Genomic DNA, 27850 nt, shown 5'->3' with positions numbered 1-27850 from the left:
TAAAAATGAAGAGAAAGAACAATCAAAACGAAAAAAAAAAAAAAAAAAAAAAAACCAAAAAGACTCCCAAGGATATAAAAGAACAGCCCACTTTGACAATCACGCCAGAGGTATCTATGTGCGCCAGAAAAAGCAAGACAAGCCGATAAATGCACGAAGTAGACCGTCTCAAAGAACACTAATTTCCCGATGCCCATCACGCATGATATCCGAATCACCATTTCTATCTATCATGGAATCATCGCTCTCCGTTCGCGTAACCATCGCCGGCCGAATCTTAGCTCCGACAAATCCTCGTCGGTCTCGTCCGGTACGGCCACGGCCGAGCCAATTGTGCTTGAGCGCTTTGCTCAGAAGCTCAATTTTCTCTTGCGGTTTGCCGCCCGTCTGCACACTGGCTAAAACACTAACGCACTGAAGCATCCGACCAACAGTCTCCGTGATCATATGAGATGTATCGGCTGTATGAGATGACCGGTGGATGATGGTCGGCCGCTGTGTCGGGGACGAAAAGGATTGGAAGATGAGTTGGTCAGGGTTGGACGAAGTGTTGGAAGCAGCACGGCTGCGGTTGCAGCTCATAGAGTCTGAAGAGTAGCTGGCTGCAGCATTGAGGAGAGTAGAAGACTGAGAATTGTAGCTGCCAAAACCAGCATCCAGCGAGGCAGCCGTTGCGGGCCGACCACTGCTACTGCTGCTCTTTGTCGTTACACTGAGAGCAGAATTGCCCAAGTTGATGCTTTCAAGACTCAAACGGGAAAATGTAGCCTTAAGACCGTCGTAACGATAAAGAATGACCTTATCACGGAAAGCTATCAACACAAGATTGCGGACTTCAAGTTCGCACCCAGGATAATCCCCATTCAAGGCGGCAGCCCAAAACTCGCGGGCCTCTCGAAGGTTCATCACAGTCCCGCAACCCCTGAACTCAAGGTCCAAAGGTAAGAAGACAGCCTGTATGAAAGGAAGAATTGTGCCAAAGACAAGCATCCAGATCTGTACTAGATGGGGGACCAGCTTCTCATCGGGTACCCCGTTTAATGTATGATTCAAGGATGCGAATCCGGTCTCGAGTAGCTCCCGTAGATCATCAACAATGGCGGATGGTGTGCGCTTTTGCACACAGCGTTGGATGTGGATCAACACCAGCTTGTTGAGATCTTCAATAGAGATACGGACATCTTCTCCATCGAAAATCACCAACAGCTTAGCCTTCAAGAAATCCCACGCATCCTCCGGTGACATGTTATTCAGGCCAAAGCCTTGTAAAGTCTCTCGAAGAGCGGCCTCCGTGAGACCTCCAGCCGAGCCAATTGATGATGGCCCCGCAAATACAGTCGACGCACCACCAGCGCCTGTTGGGCCAGTCATCCATTCATGCTGCTCCGACTCCGCCATCGCCTTTTCCTTCTCTTTCTCTTCCTTTTTCTTTTCCCGTAATGCTCGACCACCGTGAAGGATATCCAATCCACTCACTGATTTGCCAAATGTAGTCGACACTGGACCGGGAGAAGCAGGTGTAAACGAGTAAAGTGATTGCGGAGCGTTTGGGTCGGACGGTTTGGAGTTACTAGAAGCAGAAGATAGCGGTAGGTTGTAATGATCATCCCGGTCCTTCAACTTCAACTTCTGCCGCGACAAGAAATGATGCTTATGGGCCTTTTCCTTCTCCTTGTCCTTCTCTTTCTCACTGGCCGTAGGCTTATCAGCGGGTACCACCGTACTCGCAGAAGCATTGGATAGGTTATACATCGAGGAATTGTTGGATGGGAAGGTGTCCGCTAAGCTGGTCGTAGATGCACTGACAATGCGTGACAATCCAGCACCGGCGAAACCCATTTTGCTAGGTGATGGGAGCCCCCTATCTTTTGGTATTCCGTCTTTATCACGGCTGATCCCAATATGCTTCGGCTTCGAAAACAGTTTCATCTTCGATTTCTCCCCTTTCTGTTTGTGCTCCTTTTCCGGCGGCGCTTCTAGCCCGGGAGGCTGCAGCCCGGCGTGTCGTGGAAACGCCACATTGGCTGCTGTGGTCGCCACACCGGAATGGCCATTCTGATATGTTTGCCCTGATGATCCACTGGAGCCGGGCGGTGGTAGAGAAGGGGCCGGCAGTAGCGGGGGAGGGGAAATACTACCGCCCCTGGTTCTCGACCCGTCGTCCGGGGTATAGACAATAGTCTGGGGGCGTTTGGGCAGTTGTTGCGCGGTAATACCCTGTTGTTGGTGCTGTTGCTGTTGCATCGCAGTCTGGGCTGCGATTCTTGAAGCCGAAATCGAGTCCGATGCGGAGGCCGTAGGGAGGGAGGGTTCGAAGAACCCCTGTGAGTGATGTCGAGACCGATGTTTCATCATCAGATCGGGCGGATGCGCCCGACCCGTCGGTTTCCTACTCGATATCTCATTTTGTGGCATGAAGGAAGCGGGAGGCCGAGTGTGAGTAGGCGAAGGACCGTTCTGGCTACTCACGGTGGCGGTTGTAATCGATGAGGTCCGCGGCGGCCGGGGGGACGACGTCCCACTGGGAGGTTGATAAAATGGGCTTTGAACGGCGGAGATGGTTGTCACATTGGAGGTCACTGAAGAGGCATCACTTCCAGAGGAGCCTGGACGTTCCAATTCACTATCGAAGGATGGTCGAGTGGGATTTGGCGGTCGGGCGGCGGAACGCTCAGGTGAAATCGGCGAGCGCAACATTGTTTCGCTGTTGGTCGTTCAGGCAGTGTGTAATTTATACGTAACGGTGGACAACAAATGAGAGTGAGTCTGACGGAGTTATTAGGACACCATAGCCACATTCCCCATGTTCCGTTGTCATGGGTTGTGGTTGTTGTGATTTGTTTACCAGATCCTGGCGTTGAATCTAATACGTAGATTAATTCAGCCGCCTAGAGAAGGATCAGCAGTCGTGAAAAATGACGGAGAACTATAAGCGTACATAAGTGTCCATTTGTCGTCGATCTTTGCTTGACTCCGCCGCGCACAATCTGAAATGAAACCAACACCGCCTTCCCGTAATTCAGGCGCCCCGCCGACTACTGCTTCATGAATCAAACTATTAACTTCTCAACCAACATATTCCCCTCCATGTCCACTACTACCACCTCAAACGATCAGCACGATTCAAAACGACTAAAAACTTCCCCGACTAACGAGACATTCGGCAATATTGACATTATGGCGGCGGGCACTTCCTCCACTCAATCCAATCCCCTGTGCGCGGTCTACTCTGCCCCTCAGTCGACCCAGACTTTTGAGCACTCCATCTCCTCGCCTTTGCCCTCCACCGATTTATCCCCAGAAAATGTCCAGACTAAGGTAGCCTATTTGTCTGAGCTCAGAAAATTAGTGCCGAATCTGCAGAATGATATCAACGTGTTCCTGACGGAACGAATGGAGGAGGATAAAAAGCTCGCCGAAGCCCAGGGACGTCAACTCTCAGAGCAAGAACGCAAAGAGGAGGAGAACTACGGAGAGGAGGTTGTTGAGGAGGATGCCTGAAAGTTTAACTAGTCTATGACCGAAGCCTTGATGACTTCCGATCGATACTTTCGTTGGAATTTTGCCAAGGAGACAGGCTATATTACAAGAAGTGTTGAGGACTCGCAAGTGCCAATTAAAGATATATAACGGATCCTTGGATAACATCGCTATCCTGGGTATCAAAGAGCAGAAATCATCCGCTACTCCATTGCGAAAATATGCATTGATAACGAAACGCACAGAGACTATGATGGGAAAAGAAAAAAGGCCAGGAGGGGATGGGGAAAAACAAAGAAAATAAAAGACAGCAGCAACTAAATGTCGAAGTCAAATGTTCAAAGCATGGATACCACAGAGGCCAACCTGATTCTATTTGCAAGAAACTTCATGAAGCAGCGGATGCGCGATTGGCACAGCCAAGGTGGACAACAGTATTACTATGGAGAAGTTAGTGGAAGAACGAAGAGACAAACACTGCATGGAAAACGTACTCTGGGAACACATTAATCACACTACCACCGATACGCTTGTGACAGATGCCGCATATTCTTTCCTCGGTGATGGTGACGTGTCTCATTCTGCATGATTTTCCGTCGGTTCCTTCGCCGACCATGAGCTGCGCTTCTGTCTTGAAATTTTGAGCTTTCTGCAAGCTGGCCACAATTCGACTTTCGTTCAAGGCCGAGGTGGCTGCCCGCATACGGCCCTTGAAATAAAAGTCAAGTTCTTTAACGGGCAGTGACTCGGGAATCAGCTCCAACGCTGAACTTGGTGGAAGACGAGATCCGTGCTTTGCCAGTATCTCCAGCGCGGGCCCATATCGGCGCTCATACCCATGAGGTGGAGTGAGATACAGCGACAGTAGCGTTAGATGTATAGACGGCTTATCATCGGAGTCAAGCACTGATAAAGGTGCGGCTTCTGCAGTTATATCATCCGTCTTATGAAAATGGTTACAGTACCTGCAGAAAGCCTATTAGAATAAACCATTCAAGAATGCAAATAAAGAATGTAGTTCGCTGAACATACTCTTCTGCCTTCGCATAATCCTCCAATTTGAATACATAGATTTCCAGGGCCTGCCTGTGCTGGCCCATTTTACTGAAGACAATGGCTCTTGCTTCGAAGAATTCAGGGTCTATTGCATGGTTAGTAAGGCGCATAAGCAAAGATGTAGAACGGGTAGTCGGTACCATCGCGATCAAGGCTATCAAGTATCTTGGCTGGCGAATATTGAGAGCTTGACCTCAACATCTCCAGAAATTTATTTCTCCATAGAATACGTTCCTCGCCGTTAGGGAATGCCCAGCTGTCGGATCCGTTTTTCTTCAACCGATCCATGTAAAAAGTGAGGAGCTTTTGGTGTAAATCCGGAGTCATGTCGTTCAACTCCCCGATTACATGTTCGAGATATCGAACAGCCAAATTCGGGTCGATGCCCCGCAGGAATTCGAGAACCTGGTGCCGGGGTAGTGTCTCTGCATTTTCAGTGTCTGCTAGGAATATCTCCATACCAAGGTTGGGGTCTTCCCGCACGGGCCATTCAGCAAATTCGAGGATGAGGTCAATTCGATCTGGTGCCAAGTTTTGCAGGTAGGCAACTGTTCTCTTGGGACCATGAAGCTGCGGCGCCGTTTCGGTCTCGGATTCAGCTTGGCCGAATCGTTGTAGGAGCTCTAGGGCTTGACGATGCATCTTCTTTCCGTATAGGAAATCGATCAAGTCATTGTAACGGCCAGTTTCCTCCAGTTTTTCCATGACAACCTCCGGGTCGCAGAAGTTGGCGATACGGAAGAGTGAGCCAGCGAGAGCAGGAGTGGCGTACATGCAAACTCGGAAGAAAGTCGTATCGACGAGCCTGGCTTCCTCGTGCAGCTTTTCAGCGAATTCGTGATCATGGATATCCTTGGTGATATCAAGCAATTTCATCACCGAATCAGTGAACTCATCGTTTGCTGCGTCTGAGGGCGAGTCGATCGTCTTGAGTGTTCCGTCAGGGTTCAAGAACCGCTGGAACCTCCTCCGTACGTCGGCCAGATATTTCTGTAATTCACGAACGGCAGTCAAGAGGTCTTTCCCGTGCAGAGGTTTCTCGTTTCGGGCTTCTTCCGTGGGCTTGCCGCGGATACTGCCAGCATCGCTCCAATCATCTGTGCGGGTTCGAAGGAGAGATCTCACCGAGGGAGCATGGTTGAGTGTCTTTGGAGCAGAAGCATTCTCTGTGATAGCACCGTCCAGCTGAACTTGACCCTCATTTGTCTTTGATGGATCATCTGTGATACTCTCCTCAGATTCCTCCTCTTCGTCAATTGACGATAGATCACCGGCAATGACTTTAGGGTACAACCGGATAACAGTCTCTGGGGGAGCCGAGATCTCGGTGAACAAATCCATTGAGTCACGGTATTTGCGTAGGGTAAAAAGTCCTTGGGCCTTTTCCATTTTGATTGTCCTTAGTCGACCTTTCTTGTCACTGAGCAAGGCGTCTTCTAACATGCTAGTAAGACTGATCGCTTCGTCTAAATAACCCTTTTCCACAAGAGTATCTATTTGCGTATCATAGCTCAGGGCCTCCATCCGCCATATTGTGCGGTCACTACCAACTAGAAAACCCTTGCCTGCATGTGCCAAACTAATACTTGGTTGTGGGAAGTGCAGGATACTTGCGGACGGTAGAGCCACGGACTGCAACAATGACAGCGTCTCCGGATTCCTAACCTCCATTACACCCTTTGAAGGGTCATGAAGCGCGAGGAGGAAAGGGTAAGAGTACCCAATATTTGCCGGCGCATGGCTCCATGGGATCTGTCTCCGTCCCAGGGAGTTGCCGTTGATGTCGATGAAATGTGTGTTGATGTCCTTTGCTAATAATATCTGCCCTTCGCTAAGCCGTGTCGCCAGTGGCTTCGGAGCTGCCCCGCCAATTCCGATATAGCTCATGCTAGCAACCCCGACGCCGGCTAGACGACTCGTCTCCTGGCCCCCTAGACCTCCAATGCTTCCCGGCCCGGCTAAATCGGTCACCACTGAAGTCTCGATATCCACCATTACAAAGTTCGAGCCGAGTCCAGCCACGAGTTTTGTCCCGGAAACCCATGTGAGCGTTTTGATCCCACTGACCAGTGTCATCTCAGCAGCGTCGCTATCCAACTCCATATCGCGCCATGACCACAACAATATCTTCCTCTTCACCGCGACTGCCAGACGAGATACAATGGACGGAACACCGGTTTCTGGATCGTTCACGATATTCGAAGTCACGTTAAACGTGGTTGCTCCTTTCGTTTTGGTAAGCTGTTCTTGGATCTCGTAGGTCTGCAGGTCATGAATCGAGATGTATCCGCCCGACAGCGAAATGAGTAGCTTAGCCTCCTTGATCAAGGCCAGCTGCTCAATCTTGTATCTCGAGAACTTCTCCAATTCCCGAAGCAAATCAGTCTGTTTTGGCTTGGCGACGGAATCCGTCGTCCCAGGTCGGCCACTATCCCCCTTCTTGAGTGTACCTCCACCGCCCTGCTCGTCATGGCTATGATTGTTGCTGTCATCGTGGTTTTGTTCGTCCGGGGACACCTCGTTTATTCTGTATATCCGTAAGCTCCCATTGTTCAGTCCGACAAGGAGTCGGTCGCCGTAGGCGAGCACCGACTCAATCCTAGACTTGTCTCGGGGCTTGAGCTCGACGAGAGGCCGAGCTGTGAACGCTGATAACATGGCTTGGCAGCGAGCTTCCGTGGTCGCGCCTCTTCACTTGAGGAGCGGGATAGAGTCATGTCCAGCCAGAGTTGATCATGGGAAGTTAATGAAGCGGAGACGCATGCTGCGATTGCTCCCCTGGTGCAGCTTTGCTCTGGTATCGGCAAGCACTACTTCCCGTTGTCGCCAAGCGTGTGACACTACTATATGGGACCTCCATCCTGACGGCCGCTTTCCGCCTCATGTGACACAACTGCTCTCGCCGCCTTTCGCACCCAACCAATGACGTTGCTGCGCATGTAGCATGGGTTCCTTCAACTTGCTTTGCAATCTACAGATTGGAGGATCTCCTTCTTAACACTTGTTATTGCTTTTACCATCTATTAGGTATGTAATAGTCTTCTCGATCAAGGGACACATAACAAAGACGAATAACGATCATAAATATGGACAGGGAATTCTATATTTTTTATTCACCAGATAAGACGCTCAAATGCTAAAGTGCAATGGGTCCTGGTCTCCACCTGCCAGCTGTTCTCGCATGCAGCCTCGCTCCATAATCATACGGTCTTGCGCACAGAGTGAATACATCCTGAGGCTGTGTTAATGCAAAGGCGAAGACATTGGAATCAAATAAACAATGCCAGCCACTCTATATGTGTGACCGGGAGCCGACCGAGACCTGTTGAAAGTATGAGATTATATAGAAAAGGTATATAATAAGTCGATAGAATAATGTATGCAAGGCATCTTGGTACTCCGAGTGCCTTGAGAAGCGGTGGGCAAGATGGAAGGCACAGCCCCAACGGAAACAGAACAGTCGAACACGGTTGGAAGCCAAAAGTGTGCTAAGAACCTAATCGATTAGATACTAGCATATCACGCTTTGATTTCTGTAGGGTAATCTTGATGCTTTGCGGATGTGCCTTTGGCACGCCAGGTAGACACGGCTGGGATGTCGGCTTTGAAACGTTGTTCATCGGTGCCGTAGGCGCGAGGTGTAAGCTTGATCAAAGTATGTAGGGGAACCTCCATCCACGGGCTCTGCTCCTGGGGGGTATTGAGAAAATAGGCATAGATACACCGCAGCACAGCCTGGTGAGTGACAATGATGACGTTCTCACTGCGCTCCAGTTCCATGATAATAGGTTCAAGACGAATGACAACATCGCGGTACGATTCGCCGCCTCGGTAGCGGTAGTTGTACTTGTCTTCGTCACGCGCGGCGAAGTCCTCTGGGTACTTTTCAGCGATTTCTTCATACGTCAGGCCATCGCACACCCCTGAATCGAGTTCATCAAGGGCTTTCCATTCCAGCTTTTCATATCCAGTTTCCGCGGCCAGGTGGCGAGCTGTCTGGATTGTCCGCTTGAGAGTAGACGTCCAAATCACGATTTTAGTGTTGGGTGGTACCCCTGACTTTTTCAGTAGACCAGGAAGTGCCTGAGCATAAGCCTCGCCACGGGGCGAAATGTTGGAATCTCCACCAATTTTCCCTGTAAGATTATATTCTGATTCTCCATGCTAGCGTGAGTTAGATAAACGTCTCTTTAAATGCTAACTCATTCTGTGCCAACTTACGCGAGAGAGCCAGATTGACCGGGGTTTTATATGGAGATTTTGGATATAATAAACCAACCGACTGGATAGATAGTCTTTAATCTGGTTTATGATCACTGTCGACCCGACATTGATGAGTTTTACGTAGGTGTAATGCTTCTCATTATCGTCAATAGTCTCGTACACCTTTTCGTAATTGCGAATTCGGTTGCGAAAATCCAAAGCAGCAGCCTCAGGGTCCTGCCCTTTGTAGTCTGGCGAGGTGGTTTTGACTTCGAGGATGTTGTTCATTATTAGGTCTTCCTCATCGCATATTGACTCAACGAATAACGTTTCAACATTGGCAGCATGACAGCTTTCGTAAATCCAACTTCGCCGAGATTTAGTCGAATTGGTAGCATCCAATATAGCCACAACCCCTTTTCCAGAGCTGAACCATTGAAGCATATCCGACATGGCAGCTTCTGCAGCGGCCTTTCTCATCTTCTCTCCCTCGGAGTTGTGAGGGTCAAAGAAAGTGGCATTTGGTTGCGGTGTATTACTTCGGCGATAGGTGCCCACGTTAAATACACGAGCAGGTATGCCAACCCAGGCAAGATAGCGCATTGCTAGTTTGTGTATTAGCACCCAGCACATGAAAAGGTTACGCCGAGGGAATCACATACCCTTTCCAGCTATGAGACTTTTGCCTCGGGCTGGAAGGCCAACCATAACGACACAAATTTTAGTGTCATCTGCCTAAATTAATAGTGAGTACGTGTATTGCATGTATCGAAGCTTCCTCGAGAGAAACATAATGGAGCAGTAATTAGGGTGATGAACGAAGCCGACAACGGATGGACTCGATGACGCTATGAGGTCACCATCTAGATTTTGAAAGACATTGTTGCCAGAGGAACACAAACACATGGCCACGGTGAAAAGAAAATAAAATAAGAAAATGAAAGAAGATTCACTATGTTTACCGAGCACCAAGTCGAATATTGAACTTTTTGGTCTAATAACATAGAATGAAGAATGACAGGCATGTATTCAAAAATAGTGCGACCAACAAGTATCGTCAAGCATCGGGAACAACTTACACTGGCAAAGTAGCTCTTGGTCTGACCTCTTCTCACAGACATGCTGGGCAACAAATCGGGATGGATTTTTTCAAATCAGGATATGCAACACGGGGACAAGAGAAAGACGAATTCAAGCCTCGGCCACTGTTTGTCCGACGGGACTGAAGGCCGGAGAAGAGGAAAGTTAGGCTGAAGTGGAATAGCGTGCAGGACAAAGAAATAGGGACGTTTAGTCTTTCCCCAAGATTAACTTTTCCCTGGCTTTTTATTTTTATTCTTCCAAGTATCTGCACTATCACTGTTCAATGACTGGACAGATCCGGCTGTCGTGCTTCGCAAGGGACGATTAGAGTAGTCGATGTAAATTAATCAAGAGATCTGGTTGGATCCCATGGAGGCCCAACTGTTGATGCGGTGAAGGAAAGTAAAGGGGATCAGCACAGACGTCATGCCGTGGGGCAAAAGTCACCACAACTTCTTCTAGTCGAGCTAAAGGAGAGCTGAACTTGCCGGTGATGAAATGGTTCCAGATTATTGGAAATACTTCAAGAAAAATCAAAGAAATTTAAAAACAAAAATAGAAAAAAAGCCTACCCCATGCTTCTTAAGGAGGATGAAGATCCGGTACCTCTAAAAGAACGCACCACGTGATGCTCCGATACGTTTTTCGTCGGGTAAAGTCGCAGCCCCCGGTTCTGGAAGCCGGAAAGACCTTCCAGGCTTCCATTGGGTCCCTCCCGATCTAATCTTGGAACACACCGTCAAGATCCTCAGCGGAATCCTCCTCCAGATTTGGCTGCATGTAATCCAGGGGTATACTACTAAGTATATCCTGACAAAAACTGGAATTGCACCGATTGGATCACAAGAGGTCATGGGTTGCCTTGTGGGACTAGAACATCATATGGTCAAGGTTCAGGATGTCAATAATAGATCCATCCACATCCAAAGAGGCTCAGCCCATCGGTTGAATCACCTATTCAGGGAAAAGCAGATCCTCACACTCCCGACGGTTACATTGGCTAGTGGGAAGCTAAATGAACAGGTCTAGACACTAGAGAAAATCATAGTCACATTGGAACTTCATTGACGTGATCTATTCCATTTTACCCCTTTTGTCGTCAATCATCATTGAAACTCATTTTTCCTTCTTTCTTCCCTTCCTTTCCTTGTATGTGCCCTAGCCGCTCCTGCCTTGGTCATCCACGTGGATAGATAGATTTGAAAAAACTATAGCCAAGCGTTGACCGGCGTCAGGTGTGTCCTTTTTGCCTTCCATATAAGGCCGAGGCGTGCTGATAGCGCATGTCTTTTTGAGCAGACAATGATCCTATGTGCCGCTGTAGGAAGGAGTTGTTTGACGTCAAGATAGAACGAAGTCGGGAGGGCCTGTCCTGACAACATTCTGGAAAAGTTCATCCTGCAGAAAGTGATAAAGCGCCAAACTCCAATTTTGCCTTTGCCTTTTTTTTAATTCTGAGCGCCAATTTTATGCAATTATATTCTAGCCAACAAAGCATGAATGACTATTCGGGGGTAGATTAAACAGCGACCGAGACATCGCCGGTAGCTGGGGTTTCGTCTCCTCGCGCAGAAGACCACTTGCTCTTCCGGTCTTCAGAATTGGTCTCTCCGCGAGCCCTCTGCACCCGGATAGGGGAGCCCCAAGGACCCTCCTGTCCATTCAAGGCGCTCATGGCCGATTGTGCCTCTTCAACGCTGCTGAAGTCGACGAACAAGTAGTAGTGGTCACCGGGCTCGAAGCGCTTCGCGGGGTGGGGAGTAAACAGCTTGCTAATGTTCTCACTAGCAGTCAATCATGTCAGTATCATCAGGCGACCTAGCTTTCTAGGGAAGAAAAGGCATACAGCTTGTAGTCCTTGAAGAAGTTGGTGATATTGCTGGAAATGTCTTCTTGATCGGTCAACCGGGGAAGACCACCAACATAGAGCCGACGGCTGGAATCACTGTTGGTCCGGGCAAAGGTAGGAGCATCGTTGCGGCGCCATCGGTCCATAGTGAAAAGCGATGTCTTACTATCAGAACGAGGAGATCCGTCTGTCCGCTGCTGTTGCTGTTGCTGTTGCTGGGAACGCTCGCTAGAAGACTTAACCACACCCGGCTTGATCTTAACCGGACGGCCGAGCATGTCGCGACCATCCAATTCGTTCATAGCCTTCTCTGCCAATTCCTTCGATTCAAGGTCGACGAAGCAATATGAAGGGTTACGGCCAGTGAACGGGTCAATGGCGATGTCGATCCGCTCGCTATGAAGCACTCAGTCTGGACCCATCTTTATACAGTATTTCTCACTCATACATTGTAAACTCGGCCGCGGTGAACAGCGCTTGCACGTCCTCCGACTTGGCAGTGTAAGGCATGTTGCCCACATAGAGACGGCGTCCTTCGGAGATAGCCTGAGGGACATGGGGGCTAGGTCTGCTGAATGCAATCCTCGAGGTATTGGTCTTCGGACCGGGGGACCCCGCGCTTTGCGCACTGGGGCTCTCCTCACCCTTCACACGCCAGTTTGGGGAATGGAAGGCACGGCCTGTCGTTCTGACTCCATTCTGGAAAGTCTTGACGGGAGCTAGGGACTCATTAGTGATTCATGGAACATTGTCTTCATCGTTGGATCCAGCCCCAAAATGAGCAGCCCAAAGGTACATTCTCCTACACACTTTGTTGCTGCGGGACAGGACTCTCAGGAGCGTCGACCATTTTGATATTTGTATTATTGGATAGTAATATAAACAGGGTATGTAAAAATCGACCTGAACAGCCAGGGAAAAAGGTTAGCACAATGATGCGGCATAAAATTTACATATTTCCAGAAAAGACAATGATGAGCACAATGATCAAGACGGATATCTTACCGATGGATACGTACAGCGAAACGAAATAGAAGCTATGCAATTAAAAGAAAGAAAAGAAGATCTCGTAGACCCAATAGCCCATAAAGTATCTCGCACAGGCGAAAGCCGGTATAGAACAAAAGTCACAAGCAAGTGCTGATGCCTACTACGAAAAATTACTTTTTTTGGGTGCCGCGGAAGGCCTACATTACAAACTACGCAAACTATGCAAACCACTTATCGTGGTTCCTCCGTCTGGTTGGTCCATTAGCGAAGCGGCGCTAAAAACTGCATATAAATTCTTGTGCTATCGTCGGTTTGTTTTTCATCTTTCCCTCCTAGCACCACACCTTTCTCGCAGCTTTTTGCTGGCGATGAACACTGCCAACGGACATTTCGACTGCTGATCTGGTTTCATTTGGTCGTTAGAGATTGACTACTTGGGCAATAATGCGTGATCAATTATGATGGACTTATGCGTTCCTTTGAGCTCATGCTTATTGCACCTCTGGCGTCGGGTTCGGATTTGGAAGAGAAAGAATTTGTTTCTCAACCAATCCCTTGAATCGAGTAATGAAAAGTTTGTTTTGTTTTGTTTTTGGGCTTTTTTTTTTCTTTTTTATTTTTTTTTTTCCCGTCACAATACTTCGGATGATGAAGCAAGATTTCACTCACAGACCTGTTCCGAGTATAATCCATGCGGATCAAGTAATCGTACCAACTGCTGTCTGACGAAGTTCCCCTCTATACCCCATGTTGTTCATAGTTAGACTTGTACAAAACAAAACAAACTTATTGAAATTGGAGACTTGGTTTAAGAAAGTGTGTACCTGCTATACAACTTAATCGGAACTTAATCTGGACTTCGGACCAGTCTGACGTATAGGCAAATGATGGGTCCGATGGTGTCATCGGAGCGAAATTGCGCGGGTACAATACATGTCATAACGCATGTGAACATAACAAATCGTACACTATATACATATTCTCCTCAGTCTGCTCATAGAGTGTTGTAACCAGCTTCTGGAGGAACGTTAAATGCATCTTCCCGCTCATACAAGACCTCTGGCCGCACGTTCTGGCGTAAGATATACCTCTGGAAGAAATAAGGGATTTGCCGAAGTCCGTACGCAGCATGAAAAGTTGTAGAAACGGAGAAAACCTGATCTAACTCTTCCAGGGTCTTTCCTTTGGTCTCAGGCATCAACAAGAGTATCAGCCACCAACCCACAATGTTCCAGCCCGCGTACCAACTGAATGCACCTTGCGGGGTGAACGCGCTGCGAAGAGATGGCCATGTAACAGCAAGCGTGAAATTGAATAACCAGGTCGTTGCAGTGGCGAGGGCCATGCCATACGAACGTATATAGAGCGGGTAGGCTTCGGCTGAATAGGTGAATGGCACAGGGCCCTCTCCCACGGAATAAACAATGCCAAAGATATATAAGCCCAGAGCGATACATGCTAGTCGCGCCGAGCTGTGGGTTTCTTGTGGAATCCAGAAACTAAAGCCGGTGAAGAACATGGAAAGTGCCATAAGAGGAAATGTGGTAAGTAGCAAGTTGCGACGGCCAAAAGTATCAATGGTGTACACTGCTGGAATGGCAAAGAGCCAGTTGATCAGACCCCAACCTAGGGATGCTGTCAAAGCGTTTCGCTGGTTCGTTGCTTCGAGGAAGATCTCAGAAGAATAGTAGGCGATTACGTTGACGCCTAAATAGAGAAAGAGTAAGTACTTAGTAAAACCTGACTATGTTGGATTCATTTTTATGATACATACCACAGAACTATATCATGGTTAGCGTACTCATATCAGTAGGGCGTAGGCCATTAAAATTGGGAACATACCTGTTGCAGAAACATAACCAACTCAGACGCAACCAAGGCACGCCGATTGCGGGGAACGGTGATCATTTCGAGTACTTTATTCTGGCCGAGTTTCATTGCATTCTCGGCCTCCAGCAATGTGTGCATGTAGAACAGGTCACGGGCAGCTTGGATCTTGTGAAACCGCAGACTACACATTGATCGATACGCTTTATCGTGGCACTTCCGCGACATATACCACCGAGGTGATTCTGGACAGGTGAAAACAAAACAGCAAACCAGGATGGCCGGAAGCATAGCTGAGCCCACCATGAGGCGCCAGTTTAGGCCTGTGATCCCTACTGGATCCCGCACTTCATAGAAAACAAGGTCCGCGGCGTAGCCAAACATGATGCCGAACGCAGTCCACATCTGCCACTGCATTACCAAAGCACCGCGAATGACAGGAGGGGCTGTTTCAGCGGCATATATTGGGACTGTCGCAGATTTGGGGCCGATACCAAAGCCTAACACAAACCTGGCAATAAACATATGCCACCATGTGTTCACAAACCCTTGCCAAAGGCAGGCAAGTGCAGAAAAGCAGCAAGTGATGAAGATAGTCCCTCGACGGCCAAACCAAGCATTGAATGGCACTGTCAGCCAGCAACCGATGACAGCGCAGCACAAATAAGGAGCAGAATTAACCAATCCGACTAGCCAATTAGACCTAGAGTCATCGTTCCCAATTCCGAATTGGTGTTTATAAAAGATTTGGGCGCCATTGACAACAGTCTCATCTAAGATGCCGATTCGATGTCAGCTTACCGCACCTCAACACATATATAGACGGAAAGTAGGTATGTTGCTAACGTACCCATTCCCTGTACGGCTGCAGCCAGGGAGCATAGAGCGATAACTAGGTACATTGTCCAGGGCTGAGACCAACGATTGGAGAACTCCTTTTGTAGAACTTCTATTTCATCGGGTCTCAGGTCGGGGACTTGGGTGAATTTGTCCGGTACTTGGGCCAAAATAGCGCCTATCCCAAAAGCACGAATATCTTCTTCATCGCCTATATGGTGTGAGACAGCGAAGTTGATACCTTGACTGCGCAGTTCCTCATAGGAATACCCAGCCAGTGGATTGGCCAGTTTCGCATTGATGTTGCGCCTTGCACGCTCTGCAGCTGTCGCTAAGATGCGCCGTGGCATGGCATTCTCGTTTCTTTCCACATGTTCGGTATCATCTTTGTGTTGAGGGTCCGCAAAAGGCCCCATATCCTCTTTCCCAAACATCGTGCGTACATGTGACCGTCACCACTATGTATGTATCCTGCGGGTGGAACAGTATCAACCGAAGCTAAAGGGTCAATTGCTTCCAGTTGCAGAGACCGTGAAGGAAAGGGCTAAGCAGCGTTAGAGATGAGCACAGAGGCTGCAATATGAATAGCAACAACAGAAAGAACGGACAATTTTGGAATCGGAAACGGTATAGTCGATAAAAATAACCGTGGGTAGGGCAGCGGTTGCTCAGGTGCGCCGGAAGCCAACAAAGAACCAGCAGCCACTATGAAGTTCAAGGGATTGAAACATTCACGAAATATAACCGAGGTCCCATTTGGTTTACATCAAACTCCACAGACCGGTCACCCACGTGGAGCAAGGTAGTTTAAAATTCTGGTTTCAAAGATAAGGAGACAGATGTACAGTGGAGCAGATAAGTAAAAAAGAGCCGCTATTAGGTTTTTGGAGATGTTGCAGCGGTTTTGTGGGTATTTGAAGGTGCCCAGTTAGTAAGAGATACTTGGCTGACACGAGGCAATACTCTCGCTGGGGCAGAGTGATCCAGTGGTCATGGTGGTGACCGATTTTCTTTTCTAGGCTTATGCTATCGGAGGCTGATTCTGATTTTGCTTTGTTTGCGTGGAGCCTGAGTGCCTGTGTGCCCGAATGTCAGCCCTTAGTGATTGGAGGAGCCTGTCTGGAATGGCTTGTGTTGAAAAAGCGGGAGAAGCAGACAAAGAAGGCAGTGAACTTTGTATTTGGTCCAATAATCGCCATTTTGGGGGAACTCTAAGCCGCTGGCAAATCTGGGGTCGACCTATACGAGGGGCTGCTTGGCACAATCTGATCTGTGTGACTGAGGGAAGTTACTCGCAATAGGTCTTCATGCTGCGGACTAGACCGCGCCTTGTACAAGATGAAGGAGTACGTAAGCGAGGTCATTGTTGAAGGTCAGACCTCCTTTCAATAATGATTCTACGGATAATGAAACCGGGGGACGACAGTATACAAAGGCAAGTAACTTCCGTGGCTTAGGTTAAAGAAGAAAAACAAACTTAACAGTTGGTTAGTTAACCATAGTACTGGGATTAGCCTTACCTTACTATAAGTAGTACTGCATACCGACTTGGGCAGATCACGAGGCTGATTGAATAATCGGCGCAATTCTCTCTTTTCTTTCTTTCTCTGCTTTTGTTGTTTCTACAGGTTTGCACATCTTTGATTGGGAAAGATATTCCATGGTCAAACAATCACTGCCAATTCCAAAGTCATTATCCCTAAATGTTCGGTAAAAATATCTAAAACAGACGATAAGGTAGTACTGCCAGCGCAGCAGTATTCTCCAACTTTATAGCCTTCCATTTAGATTTTGACCCGTCAGTAGAGGTCATGTGCTGTCAGCCTTACTGATCGTCGCCGGACATAGAAGGCTGAGACATGACTCAAATTAGTTGGAACTCTTACGAAAGGCCAAAAGAAGAATGCCCGTTACGCTATCATTTATTTGCTTTTCTGCCACTGTAACTAAGACTAACTAGAGCACTAGGGTCGATCTATTGAATTTTTCTGACATCAGCTTGTTAATTGCCCCATCTCACCCGCTTTACGCGATCAACTATTATCTCGTGAGAATATCATATTCTGCCAGTGGAAACCATCGGACTGACAATGGTCTCAGCCACGTTGATGCGCTCATAGCTGAGTACATTTTCCTTGATGGCCTCTCTGGCGCGATCTACTCAGAATTATCGCCATTCAAGAGTGAAAATGGGATCCTTGTGGAGGCTAGAATGCCAAGCTTGTTGATCATCAGAGTCCAGCTTTTGGAACGCTAGAAGGGAGATGATCTAAGTAATTCCTGTCAATACTATAGCACTCTGTGCTGCATCTTACCACAGTTGGTCTCATTCTAGCCCGCTAGACCTGTCTCATTCGCATAGCTCAGCTGTCATGCCGTGTATTACGAAAGGTATGATGCTCATAAGGTTAACTACAAAAGCCTGTATGCCACAGAGATTAACCCCTGTGGCTCAGAAATGTTACTCTAGCAGATGTTACTCCAGTATTTCACAAAGCTAGTAGACAACAAGCTTCATACCGTTAAGATGATCCTTTCTCAATTCCCTAAGCCGTTGGAAACGGCAGATAATAGCAGAATACATATTCCATGCCCCTTATAGCTTCCCGTCCTTACGCTCGCAATTACCGACTGTACAACCCAAGCGGCAGTACATTGACTAACTCACAGGCAAGCTTTGCAATTTTAATCCTTGAATGTCGGGGGACTATAGACAATCCGAAAACCACTTATGTGCTACAGTCTTCGCGGTAAGTCGCATGTATTTACTCTAGTCTGCGTGTGAACTACGCCAAATATATACTCAGTCTTGTGCGTCTCGAAAAACAGAAAAGGAAGGATAGTTTCCGAGTACAAATGACCCTAAGACAGAGTACCTTGAGTCAACTGCTCACAAATACCTAGTATTCTAGTTCCGAATCACTTCCTAATGATCTGCGCCTTTATGGAGTCCGGTAATTCCACCCGTCGGGTGTACAGACCCATCCCAATAATTTGCGGGGTGAGACCGTCGGCTACGGCACCTTCGAGCGTCCCGCGCACGTCGGATACTGCACCTCCCATACAGTCCACTGTTAACCACCTCATACTAGACAATCAGGTCTGCTTCCGATATGCGGGGCGAAGGCTTCCGTTCGGATGCAACTACACAAAGCAGCGGCAACTAAGCTAACAATTTCAAAGCTATCCTGGAGTCTAGCAGGGGAGATCTGTTGTATTCGATATTTCCAGCAACTTTACAGGATCGAATGAAGCATTGCTTCTTCAATGGTCATCTCCAGATCTTTATCAACTTACTAACAGAATAACCAAGAGAACATGTTATGCACAGCTCGTTTCCGATAAGTCTAGCCAGATAATACTACCAAGCTCATGGCGCACCCAAACATACCAGAACCCACTTTCCCCACACTCAGCAGCAACCGTCGGTAGTAAGATCGAGAGCAATTTCCATACTATAACCATACGTACTTCTTCACATCCGAAGTGCGGTACACATCCGCCATGACCCGTCCATTCAAATGATATAAAGCTGTCGCATTCGACCGGTTTACCTCTCATCATCTACACCCCCTCATCTTCTTGTACAATACCTACATACAACGCCAAACCCCCTCTCAAAGTATACTTCACTTCCAGAATACCTAAATCGAGTTCAACAATAACAACCACCAACAATGCTCGGTAAGATCGCTCTCGAGGAAGCCTTCGCGCTTCCCCGCTTCGAAGAAAAGACCCGCTGGTGGGCAAGTCTCTTCTCCACGGACGCCGAAACCCACGTCAAAGAAATCACCGACATCAACAAGATCCGTATCGAGCACGCAGACAAGCACGGTGTCGGCTACCAAATCCTCTCATACACAGCACCCGGTGTACAAGACATCTGGGACCCCGTAGAAGCGCAAGCGCTCGCCGTCGAGATCAATGACTACATCGCCGAACAGGTGCGCGTGAACCCCGACCGATTCGGCGCTTTCGCGTAAGTCTCCCGTACCCATCACCATCATCATACAAAAGACATCATTCAGTATTAACTAAAATAATAGCACACTATCAATGCACAACCCCAAAGAAGCAGCCGACGAACTCCGCCGCTGCGTCGAGAAATACGGCTTTAAAGGCGCCCTAGTAAACGATACCCAACGCGCTGGCCCAGACGGCGACGACATGATCTTCTACGACAACGCAGACTGGGATATCTTCTGGCAAACCTGCACAGAGCTCGACGTCCCCTTCTACATGCACCCCCGGAACCCCACAGGCACAATCTACGAGAAGCTCTGGGCTGACCGCAAATGGCTCGTGGGTCCACCTCTTAGCTTCGCGCATGGCGTCAGTCTACACGTGCTCGGAATGGTCACAAATGGTGTCTTCGACCGTCATCCCAAGCTGCAGATTATTATGGGCCATTTGGGTGAACATGTTCCGTTTGATATGTGGCGGATTAACCACTGGTTCGAGGATCGGAAGAAGCTGCTGGGTCTTGCGGAGACGTGTAAGAAGACGATTCGGGATTATTTTGCGGAGAATATTTGGATTACTACTTCTGGGCACTTTTCGACGACGACGCTGAACTTCTGTATGGCAGAGGTTGGGTCGGATCGGATTTTGTTCTCGATTGATTATCCGTTTGAGACTTTCTCGGATGCTTGTGAGTGGTTCGATAATGCGGAGCTTAATGGGACGGATCGGTTGAAGATTGGAAGGGAAAATGCGAAGAAGTTGTTTAAGCTTGATTCTTACAAGGATAGTTCAGCTTAGATTGTTAGATGATGATGTTGTCATGAATGTACTCCATTTCATTCCTTAGTAACCCATGTCTCATTGCAAAGGGTATTCGCTTAGATATGACTAAATTCCAGGGATTATCCCGTGCGTTATGCTGTTTCATCCATTCCTTCGATCTGTCAGTCATTGTTCTCTCATGTTCGTACATTTGTAGATACGTTGGGCTCTTTGTCTTTTTGTCTCCCCTTTCTTTTCCCTTCTTTTCTTCTATTCTTTGCTGCTTTCCACATACTGAAAGGCGATCGTTGAAAGAAGTAGTAGAAAGAGAAGCCAAGAGAAAAGGGCAAAACCAGAGCGTAAGTTTTTGCCCGCAAACCCACGCTCATCAACTCTACTAAACTGGAATACGAGAATCAACGTGCCACTGTCCATAGCCCTGTCTCTGCCCAGGCCACTGCATCTGAGCCCTGAACTCAGCCATCGCACGAGCCTGGGCACGGGCAACCTCCTGCTCCTGCGCCTCAGCACAAGCCCTCTCCTCAGCCTCCATCCAAAGCTTCTCTAAATCCATATTCCTTTGGGTTTCGCACTGCCGCTCGTGATCATCCCATTCTTCCTCCCAGATCTCATACGAACGAGGCAGCCGCTCCATGACTGGATCGATGAAGCGGTTTTTAATATCGAAGTTGATAGTGATAATCTCGTTGTAGGTCTCGATGGCGCGGTTCAGAACGTCCCAGCCTGCGATTAAGAGGCGGGTGAGATTGTCACGCTCGATATGAAACCCCTCTTCTTGGAGAATCTGTCGATTGCGGATATCGAGGAAATCGCTGTACACGTACGCGTCATACAGATCTTGGAAGACGGCCAAGAGGTGTTTTTCGAGCGGACGTGGCTTTCGGAGGTTTCCATAGTCATCGTTAGTTCAAGAAACGACAATGGTAATGGCTACTGAAGAAGGGCTTTACCTGACGATAACTCGAGCCATCTGTCTAAAACGCTGATAAACATCGAGATCCTCATCTTTTGCGATTTGAATAACCCAATGAAGGACCTGGTTCGCAATGCTAAGCTCACATGCCAGCTTTTTGTCAAGCCAGGCAAGGCATTGGACCATCGGAATCGCCAATTCTTGGACCTCAGCGACAATGGGAGCAGAGAGAAATTCATTGGTGCGAGTGCCGTCGGGCTTCACATCACGACGGAAAAGAATCCACTCCATGCGGAGGATAATGTCGGTCATGGCAGTAAAGCGTCTCTGAATGTCATCCTTCATGTGGTCAGCGCGGAGTATGATCTTCATCTCTTCGAGGATGTTGAGTTTCCGCTCTTCGGCTTCATGAAGGCGACGCTGCATCCGTGGGTTAGGAGCAGGTCTCGGGGTAGCGCCAGGTAGAGGCCTTCCTGTTCCGATAGGTGGCTGAAAATTCGGGGTGGGAAGCACATCTGGCATAGCCATGTCATCAATGGAGAGCGTCCTCTTAGACGTCTGGCTGCTACAAACGCTTCCAGAGACTGACATGGAGTCCTGCGGTGAAGTAAAATCAACCTGACCCGTGTTATGACCGCTAATGCTCCCTGCAATGGTAGACTGAGATGAGTGGAAGCTCAGTCCATAGTATTGGTTGTTCTGGTCACTACGAATCCTGGTATCTGAAGTACCTGGGACGGTATGCGACACAGATGCAACCGGAGATGGTTGGCCCAGAGCCCTTTCCGACCAGCCATTACTGGTAGAAGATGATTGGATGGAAGGGATATGTCTGGCTTGGATACCAGGCCTCCCATCCGCCATAAATGGAGGCGCAATGGTGGGTGGGGGGGCTGCTCCAAACGCAAAATCTCGAACAGAAGCATCATTGTATATGGTGGAAGTTGCATTAGAAGTCCTGCTGAGATGTGCGCCAGTGTATTCAAGGGTGGTCCGGGTCTGAGAAGCAGAGGTCATGGATGCGCCCTTGTCGGAGTCGGCACGGACAGATGTGGTAGGCGAGATTCGAGAGACAGAGGTCGGTGCCGTACTGGGTTGGGTGCGACCGGTCGTTTCACTACGGAGAGCTGAGTGTGATGTGAGAGAAATATTGGACTTGTCCTGTCTGGGATAACTGTCAATTGTGACAGGACAGCCAACGTGAGTTGCAAGAGGGGAGATCGTAGCAGGAGTGGTACCGGCCCCAAGCTCTCTCATTCGCACGGACTCTTCGAACACTTTTCCGATAGCGTTATTATATGCCTCCTCGTGGTCCTTATCAATGACCGCTGTGTTCTGCTCGCATGACTCGTAGTAGTCTGGAAATGGCTCGGTGCTTGAGATTTCTAGTTCAGAATGGACAAGGAGCGGGGTGACAGGGGTGATTGGGGTGTTGAGACTGCCGTGAATGCTTCTTCTAGAGCTTGTGTTGCTAGATGATGAGCTCAGAGGACGACCTTGATCTTCGTCAGAGTCGAACTGCTCATGGAGATCCAATGGGGTATGCGTTGCGTCTCCAAGCATGGAGGTAATCCTCTCCGAGTCAAAATGTGGAATTTCAACCCGAGAGTCTCTGTATTTGATTCTCGGCGAAGTCTTGTTCTTCATGAGATTAAAAGTGAAAGTATGAAGGCTAGAGAGATTCTTTTTAGCGTTCGCCAGTTTCTGTTGGTCCTCCATCCGAGGAGACCAGCGACGCTTCTTGGTGATATTGACCCGAGGGCTCATAATGTCAAAGATCATCGAAGAGTAACTGGTAAAGGGGCTTGATCTGATAGATGAAATCCAGAGAGTAGTAGGGAGAAGTTCGATACTCAAGATAATCAAAGCGTGGTAAATTTGCACTGATATGAAACGATTGAAGAGGTTGGCTGTGGGAGTCATCGAACAACACAAGATAGGATACAAGTATATATAGAGTGTCCTTTCCATATTGAAAACCCCATTCTAACTGCATAGTCGGTCACAGGATAGTAGACCTATGTAGGTGTTATTCACTTTTTGCTGGGTTGCGTCCAAGTGTTAGGGAGTTTGCCACAATCTGCAGTGAATATCTTTCTAGAACCCTGGTTAGGCAGTAGCTTCTTCAGCAACTTCCCTCCTAGCAACGTTATAATTTCCTGATCTTGTTGATAAAACTGAGGAATAGAGAGGGATCACGATTCTTTGATATGTATTGCCAAGTAACAGTCACATCTTATATGTCCTGCGCTATGAAGAAGATGACCTGGAAAAGATTAAATATTGGCTGCATTCTTCGCTGTGGCACCAGTAACACATAGCATCATCCATGGAAAGTATCATCTATGCTTGTGTGGAAGACGAGGGCTAACCAGACCACCTGGTTCTTCAAGAGGATAATATAGTTCGGAGACCTCCCTAATTCAAGGCTAGCTAGAGCGGAAGCGTATGTGGTGGATAGTCTGTCAGGTCTTGTTCTGAACACAATGGCTAGATCACCTTGTCTATACCTATGTTGCCATTGGTAGACCGGAGTTTTCGAGAGCGTGGATTTGTACAGTAAATTTGTAAAACGCTACATCCACCGCGGACATTGGAACAATGAGACAAATGAAAAAAAGCAAAATCAATATTCAGCAATTGATGAAGATTAATGTGCACAGCTCTAGACATAACCAACCCACGAAAACCAGGCTATTAGAGTCAATGAGTTAATGGAGTACATGGAAAGCTTCATGACGTTTTCATTGTTGTCAAGTCATGGTTTGAGTCTTCTTGAGAGAGATGGTATAAAGGAAATAGCACTATGTCTTATGAAGTCACATTGGTAGCCACCGTCGACCTTAGTGTTTTCTTAAAAAGGACGACCAATCCAGAAAATCACTTCAGAAAATCACTTCAGAAAATCACTTCAGAAAATCACTTCAGAAAATCACATCTCAAAGTAGCTTGTCTCCTAGTTCAAGATACGGCATTCAATATCTTGCAAACAAGGGGAGCGTAAAGCACTCAAACTTGGACGAGGATTCTTTTATAAACAATAAACCACTACCCCACTCTTCGGAACTACATTGTCCTAAAAGATAAATATAGATGACATGGCATACTAATGGAATAAACAGAGAGTGCTTGAGACGGGCAGATATAGCGTTTAAAGCCACCATTGGTTTACAAAGGCGTAATACGCTTGATTTGCTGGATTTGAATTAGTGCCAGGTACGGAGTACAATCTGAACAAGCTGATTACAACCAGAGACGACAGCCACTGCTTGATGAATGGCTTCAGATCCTTTCAACTTAAGGCGAGGGCTAAGGCGGATGACCGACGGGGTGGCGAGACAGAGGAACGCTTAAATGAGATAGCTTGCTAGAGCGTCATGCTAGAACACGCCGTCAACTAAGCTCTTATCTTCCCGGTCTTAGCCTCTTGGGTAATCAACTACTACAGTCAGCATCGGCATAAAACATTGAATACCGGAATTGCTATCTCCGTAGTCCGTGAAGAGTTTGTAGAAACCGTGCAGGATCCCAATGGGTTCGGATTTGAAACATCAGCAGGGTGTCGGATTCATATCCCGGTAATACTAGAGTCTTTAATACTGTAGCAGAAGCCGCAATGTCTCGATCAGCGCATCGTTTTCGAGAAGTCTAGTTCCGGTCCACGATTAAATCATCAGGACTTAGTACGGTTCACTAGTACTATTGGGAGGGCCCAGGATTGGTTCTTAGAAAACCACCCATGTTTAACAGGCCACATGCAGCAGTATCACCTAATCATGATTCAGCGGCTACTCTGATGATATCTGCAGTCTCACTTATCTAGGAAAGCCCTCCGTAATCGCGCTGTCTTATATTAAGTTATATTAGGTTTTGTCACAGCCAGGGTCCGCGAAAACCTTACTAGCATAAATCAACCACCAAACACAGTATTCGGACCGGGTCTAGTTGCGATATCTTCGTTAACGGAATCTGGACTCTGGTGTAATTTCGGAGTGGACGTCGGGAGAATGATCCTTGGGCTTCATAGCGCGGCGATCAGGTCAATGAGGCAATTTTAGGCCTATTGGAGACTTCGGATCCTAGACATTCTGCCGAGCCACTTTGCCTAGACTATTCCTGACGGGTCGGGACTTCACCGGTGAATGAATTACTCGGTATGCCGATTCTGAATAATACCTTAATAATGGGAATTTGATCCACTTTTGGGTTCTTCGCTACCACAGAGATGCGCACTAAAGATTATTTGGGCTTAGCTCGAATGTCCCTAACAGTAGCGTGTATTGCATCGTGCTCGCTATAGATTGCAGAACCATAATCTGAGTTTGAGAACGTGTCAACTCTCCTATTAATCAATGAAAGGGAAAGGATGTGATATCTAGGAGTGGAAGATTGAGCTAGCATAGATAATATGGGTTTAATCTTCGTATGAGATAGAGTAATAGACCTTTCGCTGCTAGAGAGCATACCACGCAAAGATAATGCAACGAAGGGACCCTCAACTCGATCTTATCAGATCAGAAACGTCCACCAGTTGCGGCAGAATTCCGCACAGCAGTATTCGATTGATGGACCCACTAGCATGAGCTGATAAATCCATATCTGCTGAAACATTAGCTTGCTTAGAAGTTGCTTATGGATCATTAGCTTCATTAACTGGAGGCAGGATTTGCAGAGAACTTCACTATGATGCAATTCAATCACCGTGCCGATAGTACCCAGCAGTAAGGTGAACGGAACCCTTCGAATTAGACTAAAATCAAAAAATATCATGCAGTCATGGACTGCATATATAATGGTTGATGCCAGCCTTTTTGCGAAAGGATCTTCTTCAAGGCGGACAGAGATCGACGCTTGACATCCAAACATGCTCTTCTCACTGGCATTCCTGAGTGCCCTGTCGCTGGCCACGGCATCACCGGCTGGACGGGCCAAGAACACTACGACATACGACTACATCGTTGTGGGAGGCGGCACAAGTGGTCTTGTGGTCGCAAATCGCCTTTCTGAGAACCCCGATGTCTCCGTTCTTCTGCTTGAGGCCGGTGCTTCTGTGTTCAACAACCCGGACGTAACCAACGCTAACGGTTATGGATTGGCCTTTGGCTCGGCCATCGACTGGCAGTACCAGTCTATTAACCAAAGCTATGCAGGAGGTAAACAGCAAGTTCTGCGTGCTGGTAAGGCCCTTGGAGGAACCAGTACAATCAATGGTATGCTTCTATGGATGATCTCTTAGTCGGCATGGACCACTGACGACCACAGGAATGGCCTATACCCGCGCAGAGGATGTCCAGATTGACGTTTGGCAGAAACTTGGAAACGAAGGTTGGACGTGGAAAGATCTCCTACCATACTACCTGAAGAGTGAAAACTTGACGGCCCCTACCAGCTCTCAGGTTGCTGCTGGCGCTGCTTATAACCCTGCCGTGAATGGAAAAGAAGGTCCTCTCAAGGTCGGCTGGTCGGGAAGCCTGGCCTCCGGTAATCTGTCAGTTGCTCTGAACCGTACGTTCCAAGCCATGGAGGATGTCAATGGAGGCAAGATGCGTGGCTTCAACATCTACCCATCCACCCTCGACGTTGACCTCAATGTCCGCGAAGATGCAGCCCGGGCATACTACTTCCCTTATGATGACAGGAAGAACCTTCACCTGCTGGAGAACACCACTGCCAACCGCCTTTTCTGGAAGAACGGCTCTGCTGAGGAAGCTATTGCGGATGGTGTCGAGATCACCTCCGCTGATGGCAAGGTCACTCGTGTGCATGCAAAGAAAGAGGTCATCATCTCTGCTGGTGCCCTGCGGTCTCCTCTCATTCTCGAGCTTTCAGGAGTTGGAAACCCAACGTAAGTGTTCCACTGATGCCAGCCCCTCTCTATCACCGTCTCTGACCCTCGTAGCATCCTCAAAAAGAACAACATAACCCCACGTGTCGATCTCCCCACCGTTGGGGAGAACCTCCAAGACCAGTTCAACAACGGCATGGCTGGCGAAGGATACGGCGTCCTTGCCGGTGCCTCAACCGTGACCTACCCTTCCATCTCCGACGTCTTCGGTAACGAGACTGACTCTATCGTTGCATCTCTCCGATCTCAACTCTCCGACTACGCCGCCGCGACCGTCAAGGTCAGCAACGGCCACATGAAGCAGGAGGACCTTGAGCGCCTCTACCAGCTCCAATTTGACCTCATCGTCAAGGACAAGGTCCCTATCGCCGAGATCCTCTTCCACCCCGGTGGTGGAAACGCCGTGTCCTCCGAATTCTGGGGCTTGCTTCCCTTCGCCCGTGGCAACATCCACATTAGCTCCAATGACCCGACTGCTCCCGCCGCCATCAACCCTAACTACTTTATGTTCGAATGGGACGGCAAGAGCCAGGCCGGTATCGCCAAGTACATCAGGAAGATTCTCCGCAGCGCACCATTGAACAAACTTATTGCGAAGGAAACCAAGCCCGGTCTCTCTGAGATTCCGGCCACTGCTGCGGATGAGAAGTGGGTTGAATGGCTCAAGGCTAACTGTAAGTTGAATCCTTTCTTGGCTTCGATGGTGAGTCTGACGTGAGCTCTCTAGATCGTTCCAACTTCCACCCCGTCGGAACTGCTGCCATGATGCCTCGTTCCATTGGTGGCGTTGTTGATAACCGTCTCCGGGTCTATGGTACCAGCAATGTTCGCGTCGTAGATGCGTCTGTCCTGCCCTTCCAGGTTTGCGGCCACTTGGTTAGCACGCTTTATGCCGTTGCCGAGCGCGCTTCCGACTTGATTAAGGAGGATGCGAAGAGTGCTTAGTTTGGTAGATAAAGCTGCATTATCGTAGGGACAGTGTCCCGTACCAATTCGTGCACCGTATGAAGAGAGAAAGTGG

The 27850-nt window shown here is 48.2% G+C and overlaps 9 protein-coding genes across 9 annotated transcripts; 3 read left to right on the top strand and 6 right to left on the bottom strand.

Annotated features, from left to right (window-relative positions):
• Window positions 1–168: 168 nt before the first annotated feature.
• Window positions 169–2697, bottom strand: AO090005000441 (uncharacterized protein; the record flags this gene model as incomplete). The annotated part of the gene is made up of 1 exon (XM_001817455.3): window positions 169–2697. The coding sequence occupies one exon, from the start codon at window positions 2695–2697 to the stop codon at window positions 169–171; it is 2529 nt and encodes an 842-aa protein (XP_001817507.1).
• A 348-nt stretch (window positions 2698–3045) lies between these two features.
• On the top strand, window positions 3046–3501 carry AO090005000442 (uncharacterized protein; the record flags this gene model as incomplete). The annotated part of the gene is made up of 1 exon (XM_001817456.3): window positions 3046–3501. One exon carries the CDS (start codon window positions 3046–3048, stop codon window positions 3499–3501), a length of 456 nt encoding a protein of 151 aa, XP_001817508.1.
• A 430-nt stretch (window positions 3502–3931) lies between these two features.
• Window positions 3932–7194, bottom strand: AO090005000443 (putative vacuolar morphogenesis protein AvaB; the record flags this gene model as incomplete). Its single annotated transcript, XM_001817457.3, has 3 exons — window positions 3932–4445; window positions 4513–4621; window positions 4677–7194. 3 exons carry the CDS (start codon window positions 7192–7194, stop codon window positions 3932–3934), a joined length of 3141 nt encoding a protein of 1046 aa, XP_001817509.3.
• An 861-nt stretch (window positions 7195–8055) lies between these two features.
• On the bottom strand, window positions 8056–9860 carry AO090005000444 (bifunctional nucleoside/nucleotide kinase/histidine phosphatase family protein; the record flags this gene model as incomplete). Its single annotated transcript, XM_001817458.1, has 4 exons — window positions 8056–8700; window positions 8758–9344; window positions 9402–9474; window positions 9819–9860. 4 exons carry the CDS (start codon window positions 9858–9860, stop codon window positions 8056–8058), a joined length of 1347 nt encoding a protein of 448 aa, XP_001817510.1.
• A 1481-nt stretch (window positions 9861–11341) lies between these two features.
• On the bottom strand, window positions 11342–12521 carry AO090005000445 (RNA-binding protein; the record flags this gene model as incomplete). Its single annotated transcript, XM_001817459.3, has 4 exons — window positions 11342–11606; window positions 11669–12067; window positions 12120–12390; window positions 12482–12521. The coding sequence occupies 4 exons, from the start codon at window positions 12519–12521 to the stop codon at window positions 11342–11344; spliced, it is 975 nt and encodes a 324-aa protein (XP_001817511.1).
• A 1134-nt stretch (window positions 12522–13655) lies between these two features.
• Window positions 13656–15759, bottom strand: AO090005000446 (uncharacterized protein; the record flags this gene model as incomplete). The annotated part of the gene is made up of 3 exons (XM_023234098.1): window positions 13656–14405; window positions 14504–15261; window positions 15339–15759. The coding sequence occupies 3 exons, from the start codon at window positions 15757–15759 to the stop codon at window positions 13656–13658; spliced, it is 1929 nt and encodes a 642-aa protein (XP_023088964.1).
• A 3243-nt stretch (window positions 15760–19002) lies between these two features.
• AO090005000447 (amidohydrolase family protein) lies at window positions 19003–20086 on the top strand (the record flags this gene model as incomplete). The annotated part of the gene is made up of 2 exons (XM_001817461.3): window positions 19003–19304; window positions 19372–20086. 2 exons carry the CDS (start codon window positions 19003–19005, stop codon window positions 20084–20086), a joined length of 1017 nt encoding a protein of 338 aa, XP_001817513.1.
• Window positions 20087–20447: 361 nt separating this feature from the next.
• On the bottom strand, window positions 20448–22955 carry AO090005000448 (uncharacterized protein; the record flags this gene model as incomplete). The annotated part of the gene is made up of 2 exons (XM_023234097.1): window positions 20448–20883; window positions 21022–22955. 2 exons carry the CDS (start codon window positions 22953–22955, stop codon window positions 20448–20450), a joined length of 2370 nt encoding a protein of 789 aa, XP_023088965.1.
• A 2893-nt stretch (window positions 22956–25848) lies between these two features.
• Window positions 25849–27774, top strand: AO090005000449 (GMC family oxidoreductase; the record flags this gene model as incomplete). Its single annotated transcript, XM_001817463.1, has 4 exons — window positions 25849–26194; window positions 26247–26829; window positions 26884–27503; window positions 27557–27774. 4 exons carry the CDS (start codon window positions 25849–25851, stop codon window positions 27772–27774), a joined length of 1767 nt encoding a protein of 588 aa, XP_001817515.1.
• Between the last annotated feature and the right edge of the window lie 76 nt (window positions 27775–27850).

The sequence above is a fragment of the Aspergillus oryzae genome, chromosome 1 (genome assembly GCF_000184455.2).
Source record: "Aspergillus oryzae RIB40 DNA, chromosome 1".
In the NCBI taxonomy this organism is placed as follows: domain Eukaryota; kingdom Fungi; phylum Ascomycota; class Eurotiomycetes; order Eurotiales; family Aspergillaceae; genus Aspergillus; species Aspergillus oryzae.
Note: the sequence above shows the minus strand (reverse complement) of the source record. Positions and strands in the feature narration are given on the sequence as shown.